General features: G+C 31.7%; 6 protein-coding genes across 8 annotated transcripts in view; 3 read left to right on the forward strand and 3 right to left on the reverse strand.

The window, feature by feature from the left end:
- LOC114936429 (irregular chiasm C-roughest protein) overlaps nt 1–8,053 on the forward strand; it is a 137,357-nt gene extending 129,304 nt beyond the window's left edge. For both annotated transcript variants that reach the window (XM_029309617.2, XM_029309618.2), the window contains one exon: nt 774–8,053. In XM_029309617.2, coding sequence (XP_029165450.1) covers nt 774–872 — 99 coding nt within the window. In that variant the 3' untranslated portion in view covers nt 873–8,053. The remainder of the gene's footprint in view (nt 1–773) is intronic.
- Nucleotides 8,054–10,561: 2,508 nt separating this feature from the next.
- LOC114936415 (Phosphatidylinositol glycan anchor biosynthesis class M) lies at nt 10,562–14,221 on the reverse strand. The gene has a single exon (XM_029309583.2). It carries the CDS (start codon nt 14,127–14,129, stop codon nt 12,960–12,962), a length of 1,170 nt encoding a protein of 389 aa, XP_029165416.1. The 5' UTR covers nt 14,130–14,221; the 3' UTR covers nt 10,562–12,959.
- Nucleotides 14,222–14,377: 156 nt separating this feature from the next.
- On the reverse strand, nt 14,378–15,281 carry LOC146721869 (cx9C motif-containing protein 4). The gene is made up of 3 exons (XM_085486157.1): nt 15,106–15,281; nt 14,726–14,862; nt 14,378–14,648 (listed from the first exon to the last, which is right to left on the reverse strand). The coding sequence occupies exons 1-3, from the start codon at nt 15,161–15,163 to the stop codon at nt 14,631–14,633; spliced, it is 213 nt and encodes a 70-aa protein (XP_085342283.1). The 5' UTR covers nt 15,164–15,281; the 3' UTR covers nt 14,378–14,630.
- A 143-nt stretch (nt 15,282–15,424) lies between these two features.
- Nucleotides 15,425–17,069, forward strand: wol (Dolichyl-phosphate beta-glucosyltransferase wollknaeuel). Its single transcript, XM_029309584.1, has 5 exons — nt 15,425–15,614; nt 15,775–15,949; nt 16,032–16,228; nt 16,369–16,477; nt 16,621–17,069. The coding sequence occupies exons 1-5, from the start codon at nt 15,552–15,554 to the stop codon at nt 17,061–17,063; spliced, it is 987 nt and encodes a 328-aa protein (XP_029165417.1). The 5' UTR covers nt 15,425–15,551; the 3' UTR covers nt 17,064–17,069.
- Nucleotides 17,070–17,300: 231 nt separating this feature from the next.
- Alg-2 (Apoptosis-linked gene-2) lies at nt 17,301–20,463 on the forward strand. Of its 2 annotated transcripts, none has more exons than XM_085486156.1 (5): nt 17,301–17,807; nt 18,105–18,211; nt 18,537–18,841; nt 19,185–19,316; nt 20,353–20,463. In XM_085486156.1, exons 1-4 carry the CDS (start codon nt 17,752–17,754, stop codon nt 19,284–19,286), a joined length of 570 nt encoding a protein of 189 aa, XP_085342282.1. In that variant the 5' UTR covers nt 17,301–17,751; the 3' UTR covers nt 19,287–19,316; nt 20,353–20,463. The 2 variants fall into 2 exon arrangements, with proteins under 2 accessions (XP_085342282.1, XP_029165577.2); XM_029309744.2 differs by having other exon boundaries at nt 18,573–18,841.
- LOC114936503 (MICOS complex subunit Mic10) lies at nt 20,255–21,502 on the reverse strand. The gene is made up of 3 exons (XM_029309745.2): nt 21,288–21,502; nt 21,160–21,207; nt 20,255–20,466 (listed from the first exon to the last, which is right to left on the reverse strand). Exons 1-3 carry the CDS (start codon nt 21,364–21,366, stop codon nt 20,336–20,338), a joined length of 258 nt encoding a protein of 85 aa, XP_029165578.1. The 5' UTR covers nt 21,367–21,502; the 3' UTR covers nt 20,255–20,335.
- Nucleotides 21,503–21,654: the final 152 nt, after the last annotated feature.

Genomic DNA, 21,654 nt, shown 5'->3' on the forward strand with positions numbered 1-21,654 from the left:
AAATTCTTTTTAATTGCTCTGTATTTGTTAACTTTATTATCCAGAATGACTCACAAATTTTCGATTGAATTCAAATCTAGAGACTGCTGAGACCATTCAAGTTATTTGATTTGACATAAAAAAAACTTAACTTTTATTGCTGTGTGTTACCAGTCTTTATCTTGCAAAATATAAAATTATCTTTTAGTTCAAGTTTCAACAAAGACTCCCCAAAATTTCATTAATTATATCAATATCAAACTAGCATTGGAGAATCTGACTTGTAACATTTGAAAAATTTAATTGAAAATATACCAAGACTTCAAAAAGCTATTGCGGCTAAAGAAAATCATATAAAATATTAATTAAAATAATATTGTTTCTTTAAATTAAAATACTATATTATCTTAATTAACTTTTTTGTCACTCTTAAATATATGATTAAATATACTATTGTTTAGAAATAAAAATGAAAGATTTCAATGACTTTTTAATTAAAACCAATTAATTAATATAGTATTTTCAATTTCAGTTATAGAACACCTATTTTTTTGTCTTCGTGAAGCAAACAGGCTTATTAGATGAGATGGCCTTTTATTTTTGCCAACCACTGTATGTATGTGTATTTATTTATATAATAGTAGAAAAACCACTTTAAACATTTTTTTAAATTTAAATCTTTAAATGTAAAGAGAAAAACATGCATTGAAACATGCATACACACAAAGAGGTGTTTATAGAAAAAAAGAAAGGCTTAAATTGTCAAATAATTGTCAATTTTTTCTGTTTTATAGGCTCCATTATCAGCGCATTATATCACCGGCGGTCCAAATGGTGCCATGGCGACAGTGAAACGCACATCGGCGGTGGGCACGTTAGCAACGCACGTATGAGGCCAGGGGATTTATCCGAATTAGAACCGTCGATACTCGGGCCTAACTGAAACCACCTTCGAACTCGGCCGTGTCCTCGGGACATCCCGCTATTCGCTCGGTTCATGCGCGGCGACAACGATAAAGTCGACGACGCAGGATCCCCGATACCCTGTTGACGAATCCGAACGAAGTCGATATCGCTACGATGGGATCCGCTATAACACGGAACGTTTACGTTACAGAGCCGAGTGTGAGCGACTTCTAGGGCGAAGGTCGCGGGGCGATATGGGTCATGGCGGAGCCACGGACCGAGCACAACGGATGGCCGAGAATGGCGAGGCGCTCAAGTATATTGAACTGGTTCTTCGACAGTTGCGAAGAGCCAGCAGAGATCATCAGGAACTCGTGCGGCAACGTCACGTGGACTTCCAGCACGAGATCAGTAAGCGAATCAACGAGAGAGTCTGGCATCATCGAGATGGACGCGAAGATTCGTTACACGCGTCTAGAACTTGGTCCAGATCCTCGAGTAGCCCTTGGGAATCGGATGTGACTTTGCGGAAAACGCGACCGGACGTCACGACGAGATTGTTGACGAAGAGAAGAAATTATGGGGGAACGGCGCAGAATACAGTCAATATTCTGAGACCAGGCCCCTACGGACACGTTCAGGATGCAGTAGTTGGGACCGCTTATCAAGAGATGAGATACGTTCCTGACAATGTTGATTGGAAGGGTGCGCAGGAAATGTTTGGTGCGTGGAGTCTGCCTGAAGCTTCGTCGAGCAGCGATAGAAAGACATCTTCCACCGTCGTTTAGCGCAAAGAAAAATCTGCCGCTAATGAAATTCGACGAAATTAGGAAGGTATCGTATGTAAATGCGTCAATGAACGTTTCGGTCGTGGTTAATGATACGCTTGCGCTAGGATTACACTTGAAATCAAACTGTCTCGTTGCGATGGTGAACGTAACACACGCTGATGAGACACACTGCCAGTGCGGAAAAGACGCCAATATCGAAGGGAACGGACTCTCCCTTTTTGGGTCAATAAGATTAGATTTAAGAAGAAAAGCGCCGTGAGTAGTGTGCTCTCGAACGAAATTCGTGAGTACGAGGGGTGGCGATGTTGGTTGGGTTCGTGGATCGAAGGCACTCTCTTCGGTCAGTGGCGAAAACAGACCACTCGGTATCGACAATCTTCTATTGACATACTTTAGATCTTCTATATAATAAGCGTTTAATAAGACTCGCTCGAGCGACGAGAAACGAAAAGTCCGAACGAATCACGTCGCGAATTGTTGCTGTCGCGGTGGTAGCCGAATACTGAAAAGTGCGTGATATCGTTGAGATACGCGATTATTTTCGCAAAATATCGAGAATGATTTATGAGGCTGAAAGCTTTATCGTGTAGATTTTTCTGGTAATTTACGGAGAAGCTGGGTTTACATTTGTCATATAATTACATTTGTGATAATTTTCTCATTAGCAATGAGATGGTAAAAGTCTTTCTTAGAGCAATTATTTTAATGCATTAAATAATCTTGGCAATAAAGTTAAAATACGATATATTAAAGAAAGATACAAATTTTCAAATATACATATATATATATATATATATATAAAACATCAAAGATTTCATTGTAGATTTCCGTCCTATAGAACGCTTTCTTTTTAATTCGCACTACAGTGAAAATTTGATATCTTCTTATATTAGCGGGTTTGTTTTATCACGAAAGAAAGATATTAATTGTGACTGAGAATCTGAATCTATCGATTATCAGACGTTGTACTCATCGAGCACCATGAACATAAATGCAACGAATGTCAAATGTAAACCTAATCCTAATGTAACGCGAAGATGTCTCGGCTGCCACTTCGATGTTTACTGTGTCGCGCTGCCTTTTTGTATTTGTAGGGAAAAATAATTGAGAGATTAGCTTATAAGAAATGTTCAGCATCCGCAAATTAAGGACGCACGTTAAGGATTAACGACGACGTCGCGACGGTCACGTGGCTTACGTGATGACGATAAGTCCGTGACTTCGCGTTTTCTCCGGCCTCAAGTTCCACGTGCGACGAACAGATAGTAAATAGCGCAAGTCCGCGCGAAGGGAATCGATCACCGTGTGTTTTGCGGTTGTTCGCATTTGTAAAATAGATAGCGAAAAATCATTAGATATATATATATATAAATATATTATACACCTGTTGTCAATATGAGCATAGGGCCTATATATAGTTTGACGGCACTACGTGAAAGCGAATTCTATTTGAAATAAGCTCGTTCGCGAGATGGGACGGCTTCGTGTAAATATCTATTGATAAATGATATATATATAAAAAAAACGTAACGAAAAATACGAAACGGCGCGATGTTCTCCACGGCGTTGTGGTTTCGTCGCGCATATTTTCCCCCAAAAAAAGAAAAACGCGCGACTAAAGCCCCGCGTAATCTCATTTATAACGAGTTAAGTTATTATTATTTTTTTAGCATATATCTTTTCTGCTTCGATACGCCGTAGCTCGTTACCGAGGATCGCAAGATTCAAAAGAGGAACTTGATAAGTCCATTTCTTATTCTTACAGATTCTAATATCACAAAAATTAAAAATATGATTTAACTATAATAATAATTTTTATAGCATCCAAAATAAGTAATCTAATATGTAAAGAATTTGAGAAACTAGATTTAAAATATTGTGACAAAGCTAAATAAATCTGTGGTTTAAGAAATGCGTTGCCAACAGATTGAGATATCCAGGCGAATTTAATAAGTAATAAAAATACGCATCATTTCTGAATTCAAAAGTTTTTGAAGACGAAACTTATGACTTATCAGCTTCGAGAACGATTTATGGCGCGATCGATCCTCGATTTATTCTAGTGCGATCGAGAAGAAGCGTATCTTGAAAAATACGTCGTGATGTATAGAGTGGACATGGGGGATACCATTCATAATGATAACGAAACAGGGTAGCCTATCAATTATTAAGAGAATTTCAAAAAACGAAGGCTGCACATATTACAGACTGGGCCGTACGCGCGTATCCTGCATATCCGTCAGGATATCATGATTAATTCACGCGAGGAATTCTCAACACGATTCGCATTATTGTCGAAGGAGGGGAAAATTATTATTAAACGATCGTCGCACGTTGAAAAGCTAAAATTCCAGGCCGCGAATACACGATATTCGTGTCGTCGGGAGATATCTTTATATTGTAACGTCTGTAACATAACTTCTGTACATATCTGGAATTATTGCTCACCGTATCTCGTAAGATTTAGTTAGTTTTGTATCTGTGAACCACTATGTGTGCGTACTTCACACTCTCTACGAGAAGCGTCCCGCGTCAGATGTCTCGTCCCGAAGTAATAGAATCGTCCTAAGAGCTCTTTCTTTTTATAAGAATTCGCAAACTTAACGAAAAAATTATACGGCTTATTTTCCAGTAAGAACGATCGTGACATTTTTCCTTCGAAGCAAATGACACGTCGACGAAATCACAATATAGGGAGGGCTTTAAGTGAAGTCAACTATCAACTGAATGTATTGAATGTACATTTTACTTAACTGACCACATCCACGTAAAAAGGATTTTGACAATCTTAAATTAAATTTTTAAATTATTAATTGAAATTGATCTTTCTTGATATGTAAAATTAATTTATCTTTTCATATTTTTTTTACATAAATTTTCAAATTATTCAATAGAGAAGAAATATATTAATTAATATTTCATCGCAAGTAATAATGAGTTTTTTTTTATTTTCGTGCAAATGGGATAGTTAATTGCGATTTTGTCGACGCAGGCCCATTGACAGGGAATTCGCGAATCATCTATCTCGGGGAAGTTTCGCTTCTCGTACGTCATTCGGTCATTCTGTACAATGTTCACGCCGAGATGTTACTGTTAACTATTTAAAATTTCGAAACCTTCAGTTCGGCCGCGCACATGAAGGCACCATGTGTATATGTGGAATGGTTAATAATGCATATACACAAGTATCTCGTGCTTGCAAGTGGTACTCTCGAATGCCGGATATATATAGACGAGAGAAAGCGCGGGAGAGACTCTCATCATGAATGCATTCGGTACGAGATGTCATACATACAGATACACACGATTTCTATTATATAGCGGAAAAAGACAAAAAAAGAGAAAAAACACATAGAGAGATTAAAGAGAGGTATACACGCGAAGTAACTACACAATCAATGTACTGGATGGTCCGTGTGGCGATGTTAAAATTAGAAAAAGTTTATGTCGTTTGAAATCTTAGGAGTTTACGCCTTCTCTGCCGTAGGACCATCCTATACGTATTAATTGGTTATCTGTCAATTATTAATTGAATTGTATATCAATTTCTTCGCCTTTTAGTCAAGGAACGATCTTCTAATGGGTGTAGCGTGGCGCGATCGCGTTGTTGTAAAGTCAAATTCCTAGGCAATGTAAGCGACAGTCCTTTTTAAGCGAATGCGAGCAACCCTTCGTTCGCATAACGAAAGAAGATAATTGCCTAAACGGGAGACGGACGGGGATTTTTCAAATTTGTTGATACTTTTCATACTTTACGACTAGGAATTATGGCCTATTACTACTATTACGCAAAGTTTATCCGCCGACTCGGTCGTTTTTATTCATCCGCACGACGAGTGATCGAAAGCGTGTTCAAAATCGCGTTAGGAAACATAACAAATAATGTAAATAACTTATCGGAACGTACTTTAGAATGGCATACGTCTTATATAATTTTATCTCTTTTTCTGCGTTTGATAGATAAAAATTGCACGTGCAAATTTCATATCAATCAAGCAGTGCATTGAGTTTCAAATTATATCTGTACTTGATCTGATGTACTATCAAGCCTTTAACGTCAGAGTATTACAATTTTGCGATTCACTTATAAAATTCAAGAATTTTGACTATTAATGTATTAAAATGAACGATATATACATATAAATTTCATAGCTTTTTTTTTAGTAGGCTTCGAAGTTATACGCTATGACTATATGAACACGTTAGATGCCGAGGGGATCAAAGGAGGATTAATTAAAATGCAAATTAAATCAATAAACGCACGGCGTTAAAGGGTTAAAAGATTACGTTGAGCCGATCAAACGTCGAGAGAATAAAGCGCGCGGGTACGCCTTTCTAGGGTAATATGTCCGACTTTTTCTCTATCTTAATCGCGAGTATTAAAAAATACAGAAAAAGAAAAAAAAAGGACCGAGTCGGCCAAAATTCGTAAATGGGAAAATGACTTTTTAGAGAATGAGCGTTCTCTTTGCGTGCTACCGCGAGTTGCTGCGGCAACGTGGATACATGAATATAATCTATTTCGAATTCGACTGAACGACACATAGGAGATAATATATATCCCCATATTTTTCTCGATGTTAAGCTTTTTCTCAGAACGTATATGGAATGTACGGATATATCATTCGACATCGATGACGTTTCGCGACGACGGATGATCCCAGCTGATTGTTTTATAAAAGTGCGAATCGCGAATCCCGATTCAGAATGATCACTCTTCGCTCAATTAATAGGACGATCGCGTTTATTTCACTACAGAGATTTTTTCTCCGAAAAAAAGCTGAATTTCTTCCACGGCCTCTTCTTCATGGCCGCCACTGTTACGGATAAAGACAGGAAAAGCGGGGAATTAAAACAAACGTAGCCATATCTGTGCGAGAAGTCTCTGTTACGTATATCTTCCGTGTGTATATGTACGCGTGTGTGTGTGTGTGTGTGTTTATTTTTTAAAGGGAATCAGATTATTAAGGCAAACAGATTTCAACTGATACTACAAAGATTCTTTCTTCGAAAAAGCTAAATTTCTTCCACGGTCTTTTCTCCATAGCCGACATAATTACGAGTAGAGGAAGGAAAAGCAGGGAATTAAAACAAATGTAGCCATACCTATGCAAAAAGTCTGTTACGTATCTTCCGTGTGCGTGTGTGTGTGTGTGTGTTGTCATCAGTTTTCAAAGGGAATCAGATCTGTTAGATTAATTACGTATTCAACGCAATTGATTGCATTTTAATACTTTAGAAACGATACTCTCGCGTACTCGAGAACAAGTAATCGACGTCGATGCATCAGTTGCTATCGTTTCACGATATTTGACGCCAGAGTAGGAAGATAATAGAGTAATTTAGCCAAAAAAATCAGTCTCAGAAAAAATATCAATCGTAGAAAAGAAAGAAAAAAGAATAATAAAGCGACAAATTACGACTATTTTTCCCTTCCTTTCTCCAGAAGGAAAAAATTATCATAATTTGTCTCTTATTATTAGATGTTCCTTTTCACAAAAATTATTACAATCAAAATGCACTTTTCGGAAATTCTTAAAAGATATCTATTTTTAAAAGAATTTAACAATATTTTTTCTAAACAAAATTAATTTCTCTAAATTCAATCAATCTCTTTTTACTCTTTAAAATATTCTTACATTCAAGTTTATAGATATCTTATCAAGAATTATTAATTAATGAGGTAATGAAATAGTCCATTCACAAATGTATTCGAAAAAATCATATCGGAAAGCCTGTACCAATAAAACCCGATAAATGCGGTCGACCAGCAACGTAACGTTAAATATGCACAATTTATTTCAATCGATAAATTGCCATATATGTATAGCGTACAAAAGAATTCTTATATTGAATCCGCGAGTTGATACCGATTACATCCTCAAATTTTATAATTTATATATTGTGAAACATATCCACTATTTATTAGAACGTTGATAATATTAATGACGATTATTATACGATATAAAACTTCATCGTAAAAACAGAAACATATTTGTATAAGATATATGGACATTTTTTACTCTACTCGACGGTATAAGAACTTTTGTTAGAGGCATTACATACTGTGACAAACCAGAAATCGATCTCTTTTGATCAAATTCAACTATCAACTACCGTAAATCTTCTAAGCTGATGTCGGTTAATTAATCTCTATTATATCGTAGCAACTTTTATACTCTCTGAATCTTAAAACATAGCGAGAATATCATTCGTTCGAAGACAAAAGAGTTGTTATTTTAAAATACCAACAAAATAAGCAAGGAATTGTCACTTTCTTGTTTTATCAATTTTTTTTCTGAATTTTCTTTCGATTTTAACGAGCCAATTCTGTTCAATTAGATTTCCTTGTCGGAATAATGAAAGCGCATAAATAATTTATGAAAAATTATGGAAAATATGAATTATATATCTCGATTCATTACAGATTCAACCGAGGAGAGAAAGCGTTTACACTGCAACTTTTTACTAATGTATAAAAATTCGCTTTTTATCGAAAAAGAAAAGTACGAATATAAAATCTAGATTTTTGTCCGTCGCAACGCTAAAATATTACAATTAAATCATGAGATTTTAAGTAAACGCGAAAATAAATTTCATTTTTAATTGACGTGCGTTCAATTAAAAGTACGTCAGCCACAAAACAAGCTCGAACATATGTATGTAATAACATATCACGTCCATTACTCGTTCGTATCGCAGAGCCTCGATTGCAATTCCCGTTATCCATTAAATTAGGATTGAATTCCAAATTCCTCGCATGTACCTGTAGCATTTAAAAAAAAAAAAAGACCACAAAAGAGGAAAGGGTCAAGCATAATAAGAGAGACGCCAACAGAAATTACACGCAACGTTCGCACAAGATCTTCCGTTAAAGAAACAAATGAAGCGAATGAATGAGAGTGCATTTGTGTGAAAAAGGGGATGAATGAAGAAATTTTTGCAATAACGTGCTTCCAATACGTTAAACGTGAAGATTGAAACCGGTGCATTTTCGATAAGTTTAATTTCCGCAAGGTAGAATCGAGATTAACGAATCGACATGAGCGAAATTCTACCGGTTTGAATCCCTAATTAAAAGTTAATCAATAGATCGCGTATATGCGCGGGAAATAATAATATAGATAAAATAAAATTGACATATGACAACTGTGTCCCATACGAACGTGGGACTTCATCAGTATTTCACAGATACGGTATTGCAAAAATTCTCGAATGTGTGAATGAGTCTGAGAACTTTATTACACAGCGCAAAAGTAGTCAATCTATCTCGATATGACAGTGTGCCAATAATTCTTCATCCCAGTATAGATAATATACGTTTCTCATTCCTTTTACGATTAGCCAGGCCTTCGAGAATTCGATCGAGGCCGTGCGTAAATGCAATTTTATTCCTTACATACGCATGATACTATCGTAAGAGTGTAAGTACAAAGATACTACGACCTATTACTTTCGATTTTCGATGTTTCTTGCACAGTAGAGCCGATAGATATCATCCGTATTCCACTGTCCCTCAGCTTATCCAGATATATCCGTGTTTGCGTGATGAAATTTTTATTTAGAAAATTGTTTTTCTTTCATTTTACACACGATGTAGGAAGGGAAGAGGGCGAAGCAGGATCTGCAATGATGTAATACGTAAGAAAATCCTGTCAAACAGAGATTTTTTTCACGATTAAGCTTCTTCAAGCATGCGCGAATAGATAGCAAAATTCTAATATCTACTTCATTAAAAATTTTAATGAAATTTCCGGAAAGCAATTACGTGCTTAAAATATGTTGTGATAAATAATAATGTGCAATCCATTTTTTCCTGTGCAAACCTCATCATTTTAATTTTGCAAAAATAAGTTTATTATTGGGAAAGTGTGTGCAATTTTTGGATACATCCTATACATACATTTGCGGAGCGCATTTCTTTTCAATCGTATAAAAAACCAAAGAGATTTTATTTTACGTTATGTGTATTGTTTGAATTACACGTCCTGTACATGATCGCATGATTTATGTGCACGTTCATCGAGTGCTTTAATTATTCTTATTAATTACTCTTTCGCATTGTATTATATTTCTGTATGAGACTGGTGTAACTGAAAATATTAATTTTTCGGTTAACTAAAATTTAAACATTTTTTACCTATCTAATGAGATACATTTTTTAAGAAATGTATATTTGATGGATCAATACTTTCTTCAAAGAGATTCGATTATTTATATATTTTCTAGAATATTTATTTTATTGATTATTTGTTATCAGTATATTAAAAAAGTATATTAATTATATGATGATTGAATTAAATGTTCATATCATCTCTTTTTAATATGTATGCATAAATAAAGCATTGAGTTTTTTAGTTGCACCAATCATATTCTAAAGATGTAAGTAATATTCATTTATACATTAAATGCAATTTTTACTAGCAATATAATTTTATAGCTTGAGCAATATATATATGTATATGCAATTTATTGTGGTGTATATTTTATATTTTATTGATGATCGCATATATTTGTGCAAGATAATTGTAATGATTATTATTATTTTTTATTATTTAGAGTATATTTATATTTCATTTACGTACTTATCGTTAAGCGTATAAACTGCTGTTTATTTTATATTTTCCATAGAAAGTAATATGTATATATATATATTTACGCCGATGTTATATTTTATTAAATATCTGCCATAACGTAGCTCTGATAGTCTAACATTTCCCTTCGTTCTTGTAATACGTTTTTTTTTCTTGATACCTCGGATATTGCAGCGTGCTGCTTTTTTTTATTTTCCCTTATTCAGTGCGCAATTATCGATGCGTCGATATATTGGAAATTATGTCGCTTCCGCGTAACGTTGTATGCATTTCTCATTTTGTACAAGGCCGAGATGAAACGGGATAATCTTTGTGCGACCAACGTTGCATCGTCGCAAAGAAATTGCTAGAAACGATTCTGTATCATTTTTCTTAAAAAAAAAGCACTTAAATATGCATCGGCGCATCCTTTTGTAGGGTCGCAAGCAGAGTAATTGTAACAATAGGATAATAATGACATTGCAATAATAAAAGTAATAATAATTATAATAAAGCTAATAAATAATGACGATAGTTTGTTTAATAGACATCATATCAATTATTTAAAAAGAATTGATTATTATTTGTGACTTTATTCTTGGAAAATATTACAGTTTACATTGTACCGTCATAATTACTCTAAATCCTTCGCAAAAGGGTGTATCGATGTAAATGCGATATATTTACAAATGTTTCATCTACGAAATTTGTGTTCGATCTCTGAAGAAAATAACTGCAGGTTGAATTCGTCGAGATTATTCGCTCAAAAATAATTTGCTGCACGATTTGCTAATATCGCTTTAATATTGAGTAGCACGCGAAAATATTTTGGTCAAAGCGTTTTAACTTTACGTGAGCAGCGAAAGACGAGATAAATTTGCACTTTTCCATGTATGTGCCTCAAAAAGGAAAAAAAACAAGACTTTCGTTGCCATATTTGCCCGCGCGAGTATAGTAATCGTACGATTCCTTTGTCTAACTATCGTCGATAATTTTCAGGGAAGGCTTAGCGAGACGAAGAATCGGTTTATGAATAATGTAAAATGTTTTCTCGAACGTAACTTCCGGGCCTCGCAGTCAAGATGGAAATTATTTATAATTTTAATTGCTTCGAGATCGGTGGCCTGTACTTTCATTCTCTGCGCGACCCGGAACTTTACCTCGATGTTATCCAACTGATCCCCGTGCAAATGTTTGCAGACAAGTGTTTAACGAGGATCAGATGTGTGTATCCACATTTCAAGAGAGAAAGAGGGAGAGAAAGATATTGATTGATTGATTGAGAGAGAGAGAGAGAGAAAACAAATAAAATAGATTACTTCATATAGCACACAGTTGAGCAAACTGTAATGAAAGCAATGAAAGAAAATAATGCTATTTTTATATGTTGCACTTCATCATCATCTTTCCGCCGTAAAGACCCGTAGTTATATAAAAGAGAAAAAAAGATCTATTTCAGTTTTTTGACTTCGTGTCCATTGGGCCATTTCGTGTCGCCAAAAATTTCGCCGAAAAAGATAGCACATTTCTGTGAAATAATCAAGAGTGATTAATGCGACACACCAATACATAAATCAAACGTAATTATATTCAGAAATCTAAGTAATACGTTTTACTTAAAAGTTAGCAAGTATGTGTTTAGATAATATAAAAAAAGAATTTGATACCTATTTCTCAAGCGCCTTTGTTTTATCTATATCATATCAAATGATCTGAGCAGATAATTATGACATAGACCACAATGGAAATTTAAATTCTATGCAATTGTTTGCATATCATTATTCGTGCAATTTGACAAGAAATGACCCAATAATATTATCGTCATAATATTTAGCCGCTTAGAACAATCGAATCGATGAAAAAAAATATCTCGGAAGATGATCCAAGAGATGCTCTTGCTCACAGTTAATCTAGATTACTATAGTAAGATTTACGATTATTGTATTATTACTAATATATCTACATTCCTTTTCAGAATCTACCACTATTACTTTACGAAGCTATCTGTAAATAAGTATTTTGTATTCCTGCAAAAGAATAAAATTAAGAATCATTATAACTCGTCTGATATTTTTAACGCCGATATAAGTACCGCGTAGACTAATGAAAGTGATACTTTATAAATAATCAGACTTGTAGATATAATATGTGCTTTTTTATTAAAACTTAAATAGATTCAAGTTTTTTGAACAATCTATCATTTGTTATCCTAGATATTTTCTGAAAATATCATTGCACAGGATGTCACAAAATTTCAACTAATCGTAAATCATAAATATATAATAATATTACTATTGCATTAAAAAGTTAAAAATAAAAAGAACTTATAAACATAAGTAAAATTTTCTTTTATACAATATCTTGTGTGTGTAATGAAGTCGTAAATAAAACCTATAATTATATAACTTTGTGACATTCTGTATAACTCAAAAACTTTAATATAATTTTTGTTTTTAAATGTATGTATTATTAAATGCACACTTATTTTATATCATATCGCACATTATTATTTTATATAAACGTTGTATTGATTGCTTATTTATTCAATTACAATCAATTACACAATATCATACAATTACACATTTCATTAGAGAATGTTGAAATATATATATATATATATTAATAAAATAGATTTTTAAATTATTTTCTTTCTTGCAAATATATAAAGATTAATACCTCAGACACCAGATAAATGTTTCATATTTGATAATCAACACCTATAATGATGAATAATATCAATTAAAATTTTTACATTAACAGAAAAAAATAATAGACCTGATATCCAAAGAAAATTGAACGAATTAAAACTTTGGAATTCTAACAGGTAAGCAGTTAATAACCAAACAGCCTGACTTAAAATCCAAGAACATATTAAACATACACTTCTACAGAAACTCATCTTGATATTTGGCAAACAAAGAGGTAACAGAGATAAAAACCAGAAGAAATACTGAGAAGTTATTACTGGATTGTATATTACTGCAATTATCGCCTGGATAAACATAGCGAATGGCAACTTGGATTTTTCTGAATAATAATACGACGACATCAATAATAATAATAATTGTGGCAGAAACGTAATGATCTTTTGGATTATATCCTGAGATTGATTAGCAGATAAATAAAGCATGTAAAAATATACAGAAAAGTTGTGTCTTGCGTCTTTACGCACTAAATGGTACAGAAAACTCTCGTACAAAAATTTGAAGCCGTACAAATAATAACCCGTGATTGTCAATGTAACAATTGAAAATGCACAACTCAACATAAGTCTCCATTGATCCTTGTTTGGCAAAAAACGATTATCTTTACATAAGGATAAGAACATAGGCAAACTAAATATCAATGGATACAATCTAAAATGCACGGATATGCCATGAAACAATCCAGCTAATAAAACTTTATCTCGCTGTAATAAATCTAATGTGAGTGTAACTAAAAAAACAGCCAACGAATCCGCGTTACCTCTTGTCGTGATCACCAAAGTTAATGGATTGTAGAGCCATAAGAGCGCACAGAGATTTTTGAGAGCCTCATTACATCTCTGTCGTGCGAGGATATTTCTAATCAAAATTGCAATTAGTATATCTATTATGGAAAATAAAATCTTTCCAAAGTCTTTGTATAGTATGATATTTGGTGTCAAAAGCCAAGCCAAAAACGGCGAATAACGATAAGTATGACGCTCGAACGGTGATTGTTGCTCTATTACATGCCTAGCAGCATCAGTAAATACTTTGTAGTCCACATCTGTGTACGGTACAGTAAAGTACTTGTCGTGGAAATTGGCATACAGTATCAAGATTAATCGTACAACAAACGCTAATAAACAGTGTGACATAAATGACAGTTTATTCATGTTAGCGCATATGATATTCATTTTCGTATAGATAAAAATAAGATACTAAATTAAACTCACAGATATACACCAATCAATCTTGAAGTTTATAATCTTGTTTATAATCTTGTTTATAATCGTGTATTACGGCTGGCGGCGGCTTTCATAAGGCATTTCTTTAATTCATTAAACTCTGCTTCGCAAACGTTTTTTTCTAAATTGGATTTTGCTAACACGCAAGATGCATACTTTGATGCCGATTCTTGGCATCGAATTAACAAAACTGGATATTGTTTCAATCTCTCTTTTGCTTTTTTTACAGCCTCCATTCTTACATAGAAACTAGTTTGAAATCACTTTAGATTGACCAGAAATTGCTGCTTCTGGTTTAACTTCTGGTTTAGCAAAAAATATATCATAAAGAGGTTTGCTATATAATATACACAAACAAAGTGTTACACCCGAAAGAACAAAGAAATTTGGATAACGATATGCAAAACCTCTATTTCCCCGTGTTAACCTCCTTCCTTCCTTATCCATTGTTTATTTTAAAACTTTTTTCTGAAACAAAATATAAAAAATTCTATAAAATATAATTTCTACAATTTTTTAATAAAACATATATATATTAAACTTACATAATCAACAGTATTATGTTCATATCGTTTAGAAGTATTTATGCCATCACAAACAATAGAGATAGATGAATGTTTAAGACAACATTTTCTTAATTCTTCAATTATTTCTTGACAACGAGAAGGCTGATAGACATTATCTAAAACCAGAAAAATATATTTCTCTTTAACAACTCTTACAATAAATTTAGATGTTTGTTACATCATTATTTGTTTTGCATTGTTATATATATATTTTATTACATTATTATTTCAATTAATGTATTAATGTATTAAAATATAGTTTCCTACTGGATTTAATTCATCATTTCTTTTTCAAGAAATAAGGTTAAAAATATATATATAAGTATTTTATATACTTTAATAGATTAAATAATATAAACCTTTCAAGCACTTTTGCAGTTTGCATGCAAATGGTTTACAAGGATCGACTGTCGTCATACAGAATAATAAACCTTAAATCCTTTTCAACACATGTAACTCAATATAATCTTATATAATGCAGATGCATTCCAAAGTTCGGAAAGTTAGATTAGGTTAGGATATTGCGAGTCCATAGATCATATATTTACATAGAATAACCTAACCTAACCACTTTCACAACATTTTTCTCTGTGCACTTGCGCATGCGCGAGGTTTGTTCCTTTATCTGACAGTAACCATTAATGATAATTCCTAAGTATAAAAGGTGCAACTAAAATGAACTGACTTTTAGGTGACGTATGATAAACGTATGGTACCGGAATAAAAGGAAAACAGATATGCTTGTAATTTTCGATATATTTTTTATCTGTTATTTCATTATTTCTAAGTGTGCTCCTGTAACAAAATGTTGTCGTTAGACTGTCTGCTTTGTTACGGAATATTACTGGCTATATTTATTATAATTTTGGTAAATATATCAAAATTTTCTGTCTTATGTTTATACTTTTTTCAAAGAGCTTATTTTGTGCATATAATTTAAGGAATAATTATACAATATTTTATAAAAATTATGAATCATTATTTATATGATATAATTTTTTTTTTATGTATAAATATAAATGTTTTAGCTTTGCATAACATTATATGTAACAAGTGATCGCTATCCCAAAATTTGGAGGGATGAAAATGAAAAATTCTTTTTCAACTGCCAAACAGAAGTGAGAGAAGCATTTCCTTCATTACATGATCCTTGGAGTGTACATCTCAGTGTCATTGTACCTGCTTACAATGAAGAGCAAAGACGTAAGGTTCATTGCACAAATGTGTTATTTATATTTTATGTATTTATACATATATATATGTATAATTTTATTTTATTTAATAGTGCCAACAATGTTGGATGAATGTTTGGAATATTTAGAGAAGCGTGCAAAGTCTGGATTTACTTATGAAGTAATAGTAGTTAGTGATGGTAGTACAGATAAAACTGTAAATGTTGCGCAGTATTACGCATCAAAATATAATACACTGAGGGTGTTAAATCTTGTTCAAAATAGAGGGAAAGGTGGTGCTGTAAGACTGGTTAGTAAATTTGATAACTAAATTTTATGTATAATATATGTGTAAAAATATTTTTAATTCTTGATATATTAAGTTTTTTGATCTAATTGACATTTAAAATATTTTCATATAAAATTTAACATTTTATTGTGTGTTTTAAGGGTATGCTGAGTGCAAGAGGCAGTGGTTTGTTATTTGCAGATGCAGATGGTGCTACCAAGTTCAGTGATCTAACAAAATTAGATGAGAGTTTAGCAGAAATTTTAGGATGTAAGTTATATTGAATATGTGAAAAGAAAGTAAAATTCTACCATTATATTATTTATAGATTATATATTTATATTTAGAAATAATTTTATTATTCTTATTATTACAAATCTTAGATTATTAATTTTAGTTTATTATTGTTTTAGTCGATTATACAAGCAATCCTGAAAAAACAGCACTATCAGACGCGATAGTATGTGGCTCAAGAGCGCATTTAGAAAAAGAAGAAACTGCAAAGCGATCTTACTTTCGACTGTTTCTTATGCATGGATTTCATTTTTTAGTCTGGTTATTGTGCGTAAGAGGCATTAGAGATACGCAGTGCGGATTTAAACTTCTAACAAGAAAATCAGCGAGAAGAATATTTGAAGCGTTACATGTTGAACGCTGGGCTTTTGATGTAGAAATGCTTTATATTGCACAAACTCTTAACATTCCTGTAACTGAAATAGCGGTAAATTGGACGGAAATTGAAGGATCCAAGATAATACCGTTTTGGAGTTGGTTGCAAATGGGCAGGGATTTATTCTTTATCTGGCTTAGATATAGTATCGGCGCATGGAAAATAAATAAGCCCAAAACAATCTAATATTAAGTGGTAAGTTTATTGAATCTTTATCTTTGATCGATCTTTCTTAATCTCTTTTTGTAAAAATGTTTTTATACAATAAAATGTATAATTATAGTATAGAATATTATATAATATTTCTATATATGGTTATATATATATATTATATAATATTTCTATATAATATGTTACCTCTGTGGTATTAGATATATATATAAATATATTTCCCATAAATACAGAGTAATGACTATAATATTAATTAAATTCATGAAAATTCATAAAAGTGAAAAAAAATGAAAATTTATGAATTCTTTTTATTGCATGTTTAAGTACTTCAATTACTGAAAATTATGCTTATTAAAAAAACTTTTAAAAAATAATTGTTTTAAATGGCGCGCAATAATAGCACTTACGGCAAACTCACAAATTATAACGTCACAATGAACCAACCGCCCAGTGACAAGTTTACCTTTACCTACTCTTGCGCAATACAAATTGTCAGCGTCAGCGTATTAGATAAACGTACATAGTGACGCGTGACGTGTTCGCGAGTACAATCACGTCTTGAGGAAATTTCGGCCTAAAGTGATTACGTTCTTTAGTAATTATCAGCAATTACCTGGCATTTTCATTGTGCAAAACGTCGCAGAAGATATATTAGTATTAGATCTTGTCGTTTTCTTGCTACTTTCTCGCGAGGGCCGGAAAAATGTCTTTCGTCTCGCCCATGCCCAGCCGAGAGTTTCTTTGGAGTGTATTTCAAAGGTAATCTGCAAGCACTGTAATCACGATATAAAATGTGCTATCTCATTAAAAATCTTGCATAGTTATTTTCTGTCGTAATAAATATTCCTTTCTTTAAGATTTTTATCAGCTTCTAACCTATACAAATTTTGCATTTGTTATTCTTGCAACAGTACTGCATATATTCAGCGAAATTTTATTTTTTTATTCTAATATTATTGATAACAGACTAAAGATTAAAATGAAAATGTTAACTTTGTAGTTAATATCATTTAATTTTTATTTTATATAAAGCGATAATTAATGTCTTTGTGTCAGGGTGGACAGAGATGGATCTGGTTCAATTACTGCAGATGAATTACAACAAGCTCTTTCAAATGGCACGTGGACACCATTTAATCCAGAAACTGTTCGTTTAATGATCGGTAAGATACATATTTTCCATATATATTTTCAAATGACCATGTAAATTTTTTATTTGTACATCATTATATATATAATTTTCTTGTAATTGCTTGTTAATACATTTGCATGTAAATTATTCTGCAGTGTTAAATTTAAAGTCTAATATTTATTAGTTTTTATTAGTGCTAGAAGAAGAAATGTGTGCCTGATATTGAACATTAATTCTTTTTAAATTATAGTAGAGCATAATTTTTGTTATTATGAGATAGTAGATTGCATTGTGATATTAATTTGCATGGTCTTTTGGTATTACTATCATTTTGTTTCTTAACTTTGTTGACACAGGTATGTTTGACACTGACAAAATCAATCCTACTACAGGTATGTTTGATAAGAACCAAAATGGTACAGTGAGTTTTGAGGAATTTGGAGCATTATGGAAATATGTTACTGATTGGGAGAATTGTTTTCGATCATTTGATCGTGATAACAGTGGTAACATTGATCGCAACGAATTGAAGACTGCTCTTACAAATTTTGGATATCGACTAACAGATCAAACAATTGACATGCTTATACGAAAGTATGATCGTGCAGGACGTGGAACAATATATTTTGATGACTTTATACAGTGCTGCATAGTATTATATGTAAGTATATATGCTTATGTATATGCATAACAATCTAAATTATACCACTGGATATTAAGTTGTTTTATCTTGCCTAAAAATATATATTGATTTTTATATATAAAAACTATCATAATTACTATGAATTAAAGTGTTTAAGTGAGTAATTGATTATCAATTATAGATTATAGATTTTAAATCATATGATTTAATTGCTTGAACAGCTGATTATTTAATATACTTAATTATCAATTTTAGAAGTATTCACATTCCTTGTGAAGCTGAAATAATATAATAACTATATTCAATATAATTAATATAATTAATATTATTTAATATAATAACTGTATTTTTCTATGTTTAGACTTTAACATCAGCATTCAGACGGTTGGACACAGATCTGGATGGTGTTATAACAATCCACTATGAACAATTTTTGGGCATGGTGTTTAATCTTAAGATATAAACGCCACATATTTTCTTCATGCCAATTTTGGTAACATGTTACTTAAAATATAAAGATATATTAAGATGCCAAACATAAAAATAAAAATTTCCAAAGTTGTCAGAATCTCCAAATTAAAATTTACAATACAGTACTTTATACAGGTATCTATCTCTTAACACATTATTAATAAAGTTTGATCAAAGTATCAAAGATTTTATTACGAATTAAAATATAGATTTAGGTAATTATTAATATATAAATTATATAATACATGTAATGATTGCAGTTTATTATGCTTATACACATGTGCGTATATGTGTGCATCAATGATATAAATTATAACTTCATATGTAACATTCTTGGTTTTTATGATATATGCTATACTTTTTTCTGATGAAAAAAATATATAAAAACAATAAATGTTCAAAAATTAATCATTTGGAAATTCTGAAATTGTGTGATAAATGTTAATTGTTTCATGTGACATAAATAATAAATGTTAATTGTTTCATGCAGACCATAAATAATTAATATTATAAATGTTTGAAAGACATAATATTAATTATGGAAGACTTTAAATTTGATTGTATAAATATAACTTCTAGTATTATTGTTTACATATAAATTATAAATTACAAATGTAAATATACGTTTTTTTAATAATTTTAAGTAACGATAAGAAAATGAAAAATATATATATCTTGTATTTTTTAACATAATATTGCTACAATTGTTATATATTTATTAATAATTTTATCGATATATACTATATAAGTGATATAGTTATGTATTTTTCTACCTTATTATTATATTGATTCAATTATAACAAACGCATCATAAAAGAAATATATTTATTTTACTAAACAATTTTCTTGTCTATTTTAAGATGAGATCAGAAGTTGTAGTAAATTGTAAATATAAAAAATTTAAATACAAAATAAACTTCATCACTCTAGCAGATTAAAGGCATAAAGAGCAAGAATAGATTAATGCAACATAACTAGTCACTTTATTGAAACATTTATTTTAATAATAACTTTAATTTTATTTTTACAAGATCCTAATAGTTATTTTTTTCCTTCAGATTTACAGCTCCTAGAGGTCTGTTGACGTATTGAAGCATTTATATCTCTTTCACAATTGGAATATGCCATCCCTAATCCAAAGCCAGCACCAATTATAATGGGCCATCTTCTTCCTATAAAGAGAAAATACGAAATATTTATATATTTTTCTATATATTCAACTTTAAAATAACTAAAGAATAATTTGCCAAGAATAATATGCAATTCTTTTGAATTTATTCTTTTTTTTTATCAATTAAATCTAAATATGTATTTTTTTATATCCAAACATATTGCTATTATTTGTGTCAAATTATCTAGTAAAAATATATGCATATACATACATATATGTATATCTTTAGGTTATAATTTACAAAAGTAAATTAAAAGATAAAAATTATAAAAAATATTCTGTGAAAACTGTATTATAAACAAAACAAAATGCAAGTTTAATCAGATTTTTAAAAAATTAATGATTTTTCAAAGAATATATAATTCATAACATGCAATTCTTTAAATTTGTTTCACAGAGTGTTCAACTAAATTTTGAGAGAAAGCTAATGTTAAATGTAATAATATATATTTATAATGTCATAAATACAATAGAGGTTTGTTCTTTGTAGCAGATTTTGCATATACACAAACAATTTGTTTTTCTTTTCTTTCCAATTTCTAAATGTATATTTCATATTAGTGTACACTAACGCATGAAGTTTAACTTCAAAGAACAAACCTGTTAATTCTGGGAGGACAGAGTTATAATAATAACTGTAGTTACATATCACAAGAATGTTATGATATTACGTATCCATAAAGCGAAGTCTTACTTTTGAAGAAAAATAGAGAGAACACTCCGCCAAGGACTACACCGCCGCCTGAGAAAAAACACAAATCCGTGAAATAGCGTTGCAAAAAATATATCTGTCTTCGCGGATATTTCAGAAATGTTAATTACTTAGTTTGAGAATAGCATCCGTGAAGCAACGGTCCCACTTTCGCCCGATCTCGTCCTCGGCCCACACGGCGCCGGCCATTTTCGTGCTAGAAAAGCTGTTGCTGTTACGTCATTCACGCCAGACATTCACGTGCATCTAATCTGTTATATCGATCTTCGCGTCTTCGCGTTTCTCCGTTTCGTTTTCGCGCAGTCACATAATATATTCAAGAATTGCGAAATAATAATTATAAGAGAACATTGAAAATGAAGTCCTTCATATATATAAGAATTTTCATCGAAGTATGGAAATGTATTTTTGTAAAGCGCGCTTGTTCCCTCACGCTTGCCAACTCGAATTATTTGATATATTCATTGTCAGTACACA

Source organism: Nylanderia fulva, unplaced genomic scaffold, assembly GCF_048542155.1.
Source record: "Nylanderia fulva isolate GAGA-0341 unplaced genomic scaffold, ASM4854215v1 Scaffold40, whole genome shotgun sequence".
In the NCBI taxonomy this organism is placed as follows: domain Eukaryota; kingdom Metazoa; phylum Arthropoda; class Insecta; order Hymenoptera; family Formicidae; genus Nylanderia; species Nylanderia fulva.

Bases quoted from the DNA above. Each gene is read 5' to 3' on its own strand.
- LOC114936415 (XM_029309583.2), bottom strand. From the start codon at position 14,129: ATGAATATCATATGCGCTAACATGAATAAACTGTCATTTATGTCACAC.
- LOC146721869 (XM_085486157.1), bottom strand. From the start codon at position 15,163: ATGACGACAGTCGATCCTTGTAAACCATTTGCATGCAAACTGCAAAAG. The intron at 14,863-15,105 runs GTTTATATTATT...TTCTGGTTTTAG, and splicing joins ACTGCAAAAGTGCTTGAAAG to ATAATGTCTATCAGCCTTCT.
- wol (XM_029309584.1), top strand. From the start codon at position 15,552: ATGTTGTCGTTAGACTGTCTGCTTTGTTACGGAATATTACTGGCTATA. The intron at 15,950-16,031 runs GTAAGGTTCATT...TTTATTTAATAG, and splicing joins TTACAATGAAGAGCAAAGAC to TGCCAACAATGTTGGATGAA. The intron at 16,478-16,620 runs GTAAGTTATATT...TTATTGTTTTAG, and splicing joins TTTAGCAGAAATTTTAGGAT to TCGATTATACAAGCAATCCT.
- Alg-2 (XM_085486156.1), top strand. From the start codon at position 17,752: ATGTCTTTCGTCTCGCCCATGCCCAGCCGAGAGTTTCTTTGGAGTGTA. The intron at 17,808-18,104 runs GTAATCTGCAAG...TCTTTGTGTCAG, and splicing joins CTTTGGAGTGTATTTCAAAG to GGTGGACAGAGATGGATCTG. The intron at 18,212-18,536 runs GTAAGATACATA...TTGTTGACACAG, and splicing joins AACTGTTCGTTTAATGATCG to GTATGTTTGACACTGACAAA.
- LOC114936503 (XM_029309745.2), bottom strand. From the start codon at position 21,366: ATGGCCGGCGCCGTGTGGGCCGAGGACGAGATCGGGCGAAAGTGGGAC. The intron at 21,208-21,287 runs GTAATTAACATT...GTTTTTTCTCAG, and splicing joins GGATGCTATTCTCAAACTAA to GCGGCGGTGTAGTCCTTGGC. The intron at 20,467-21,159 runs GTAAGACTTCGC...TTCTCTTTATAG, and splicing joins CTCTCTATTTTTCTTCAAAA to GAAGAAGATGGCCCATTATA.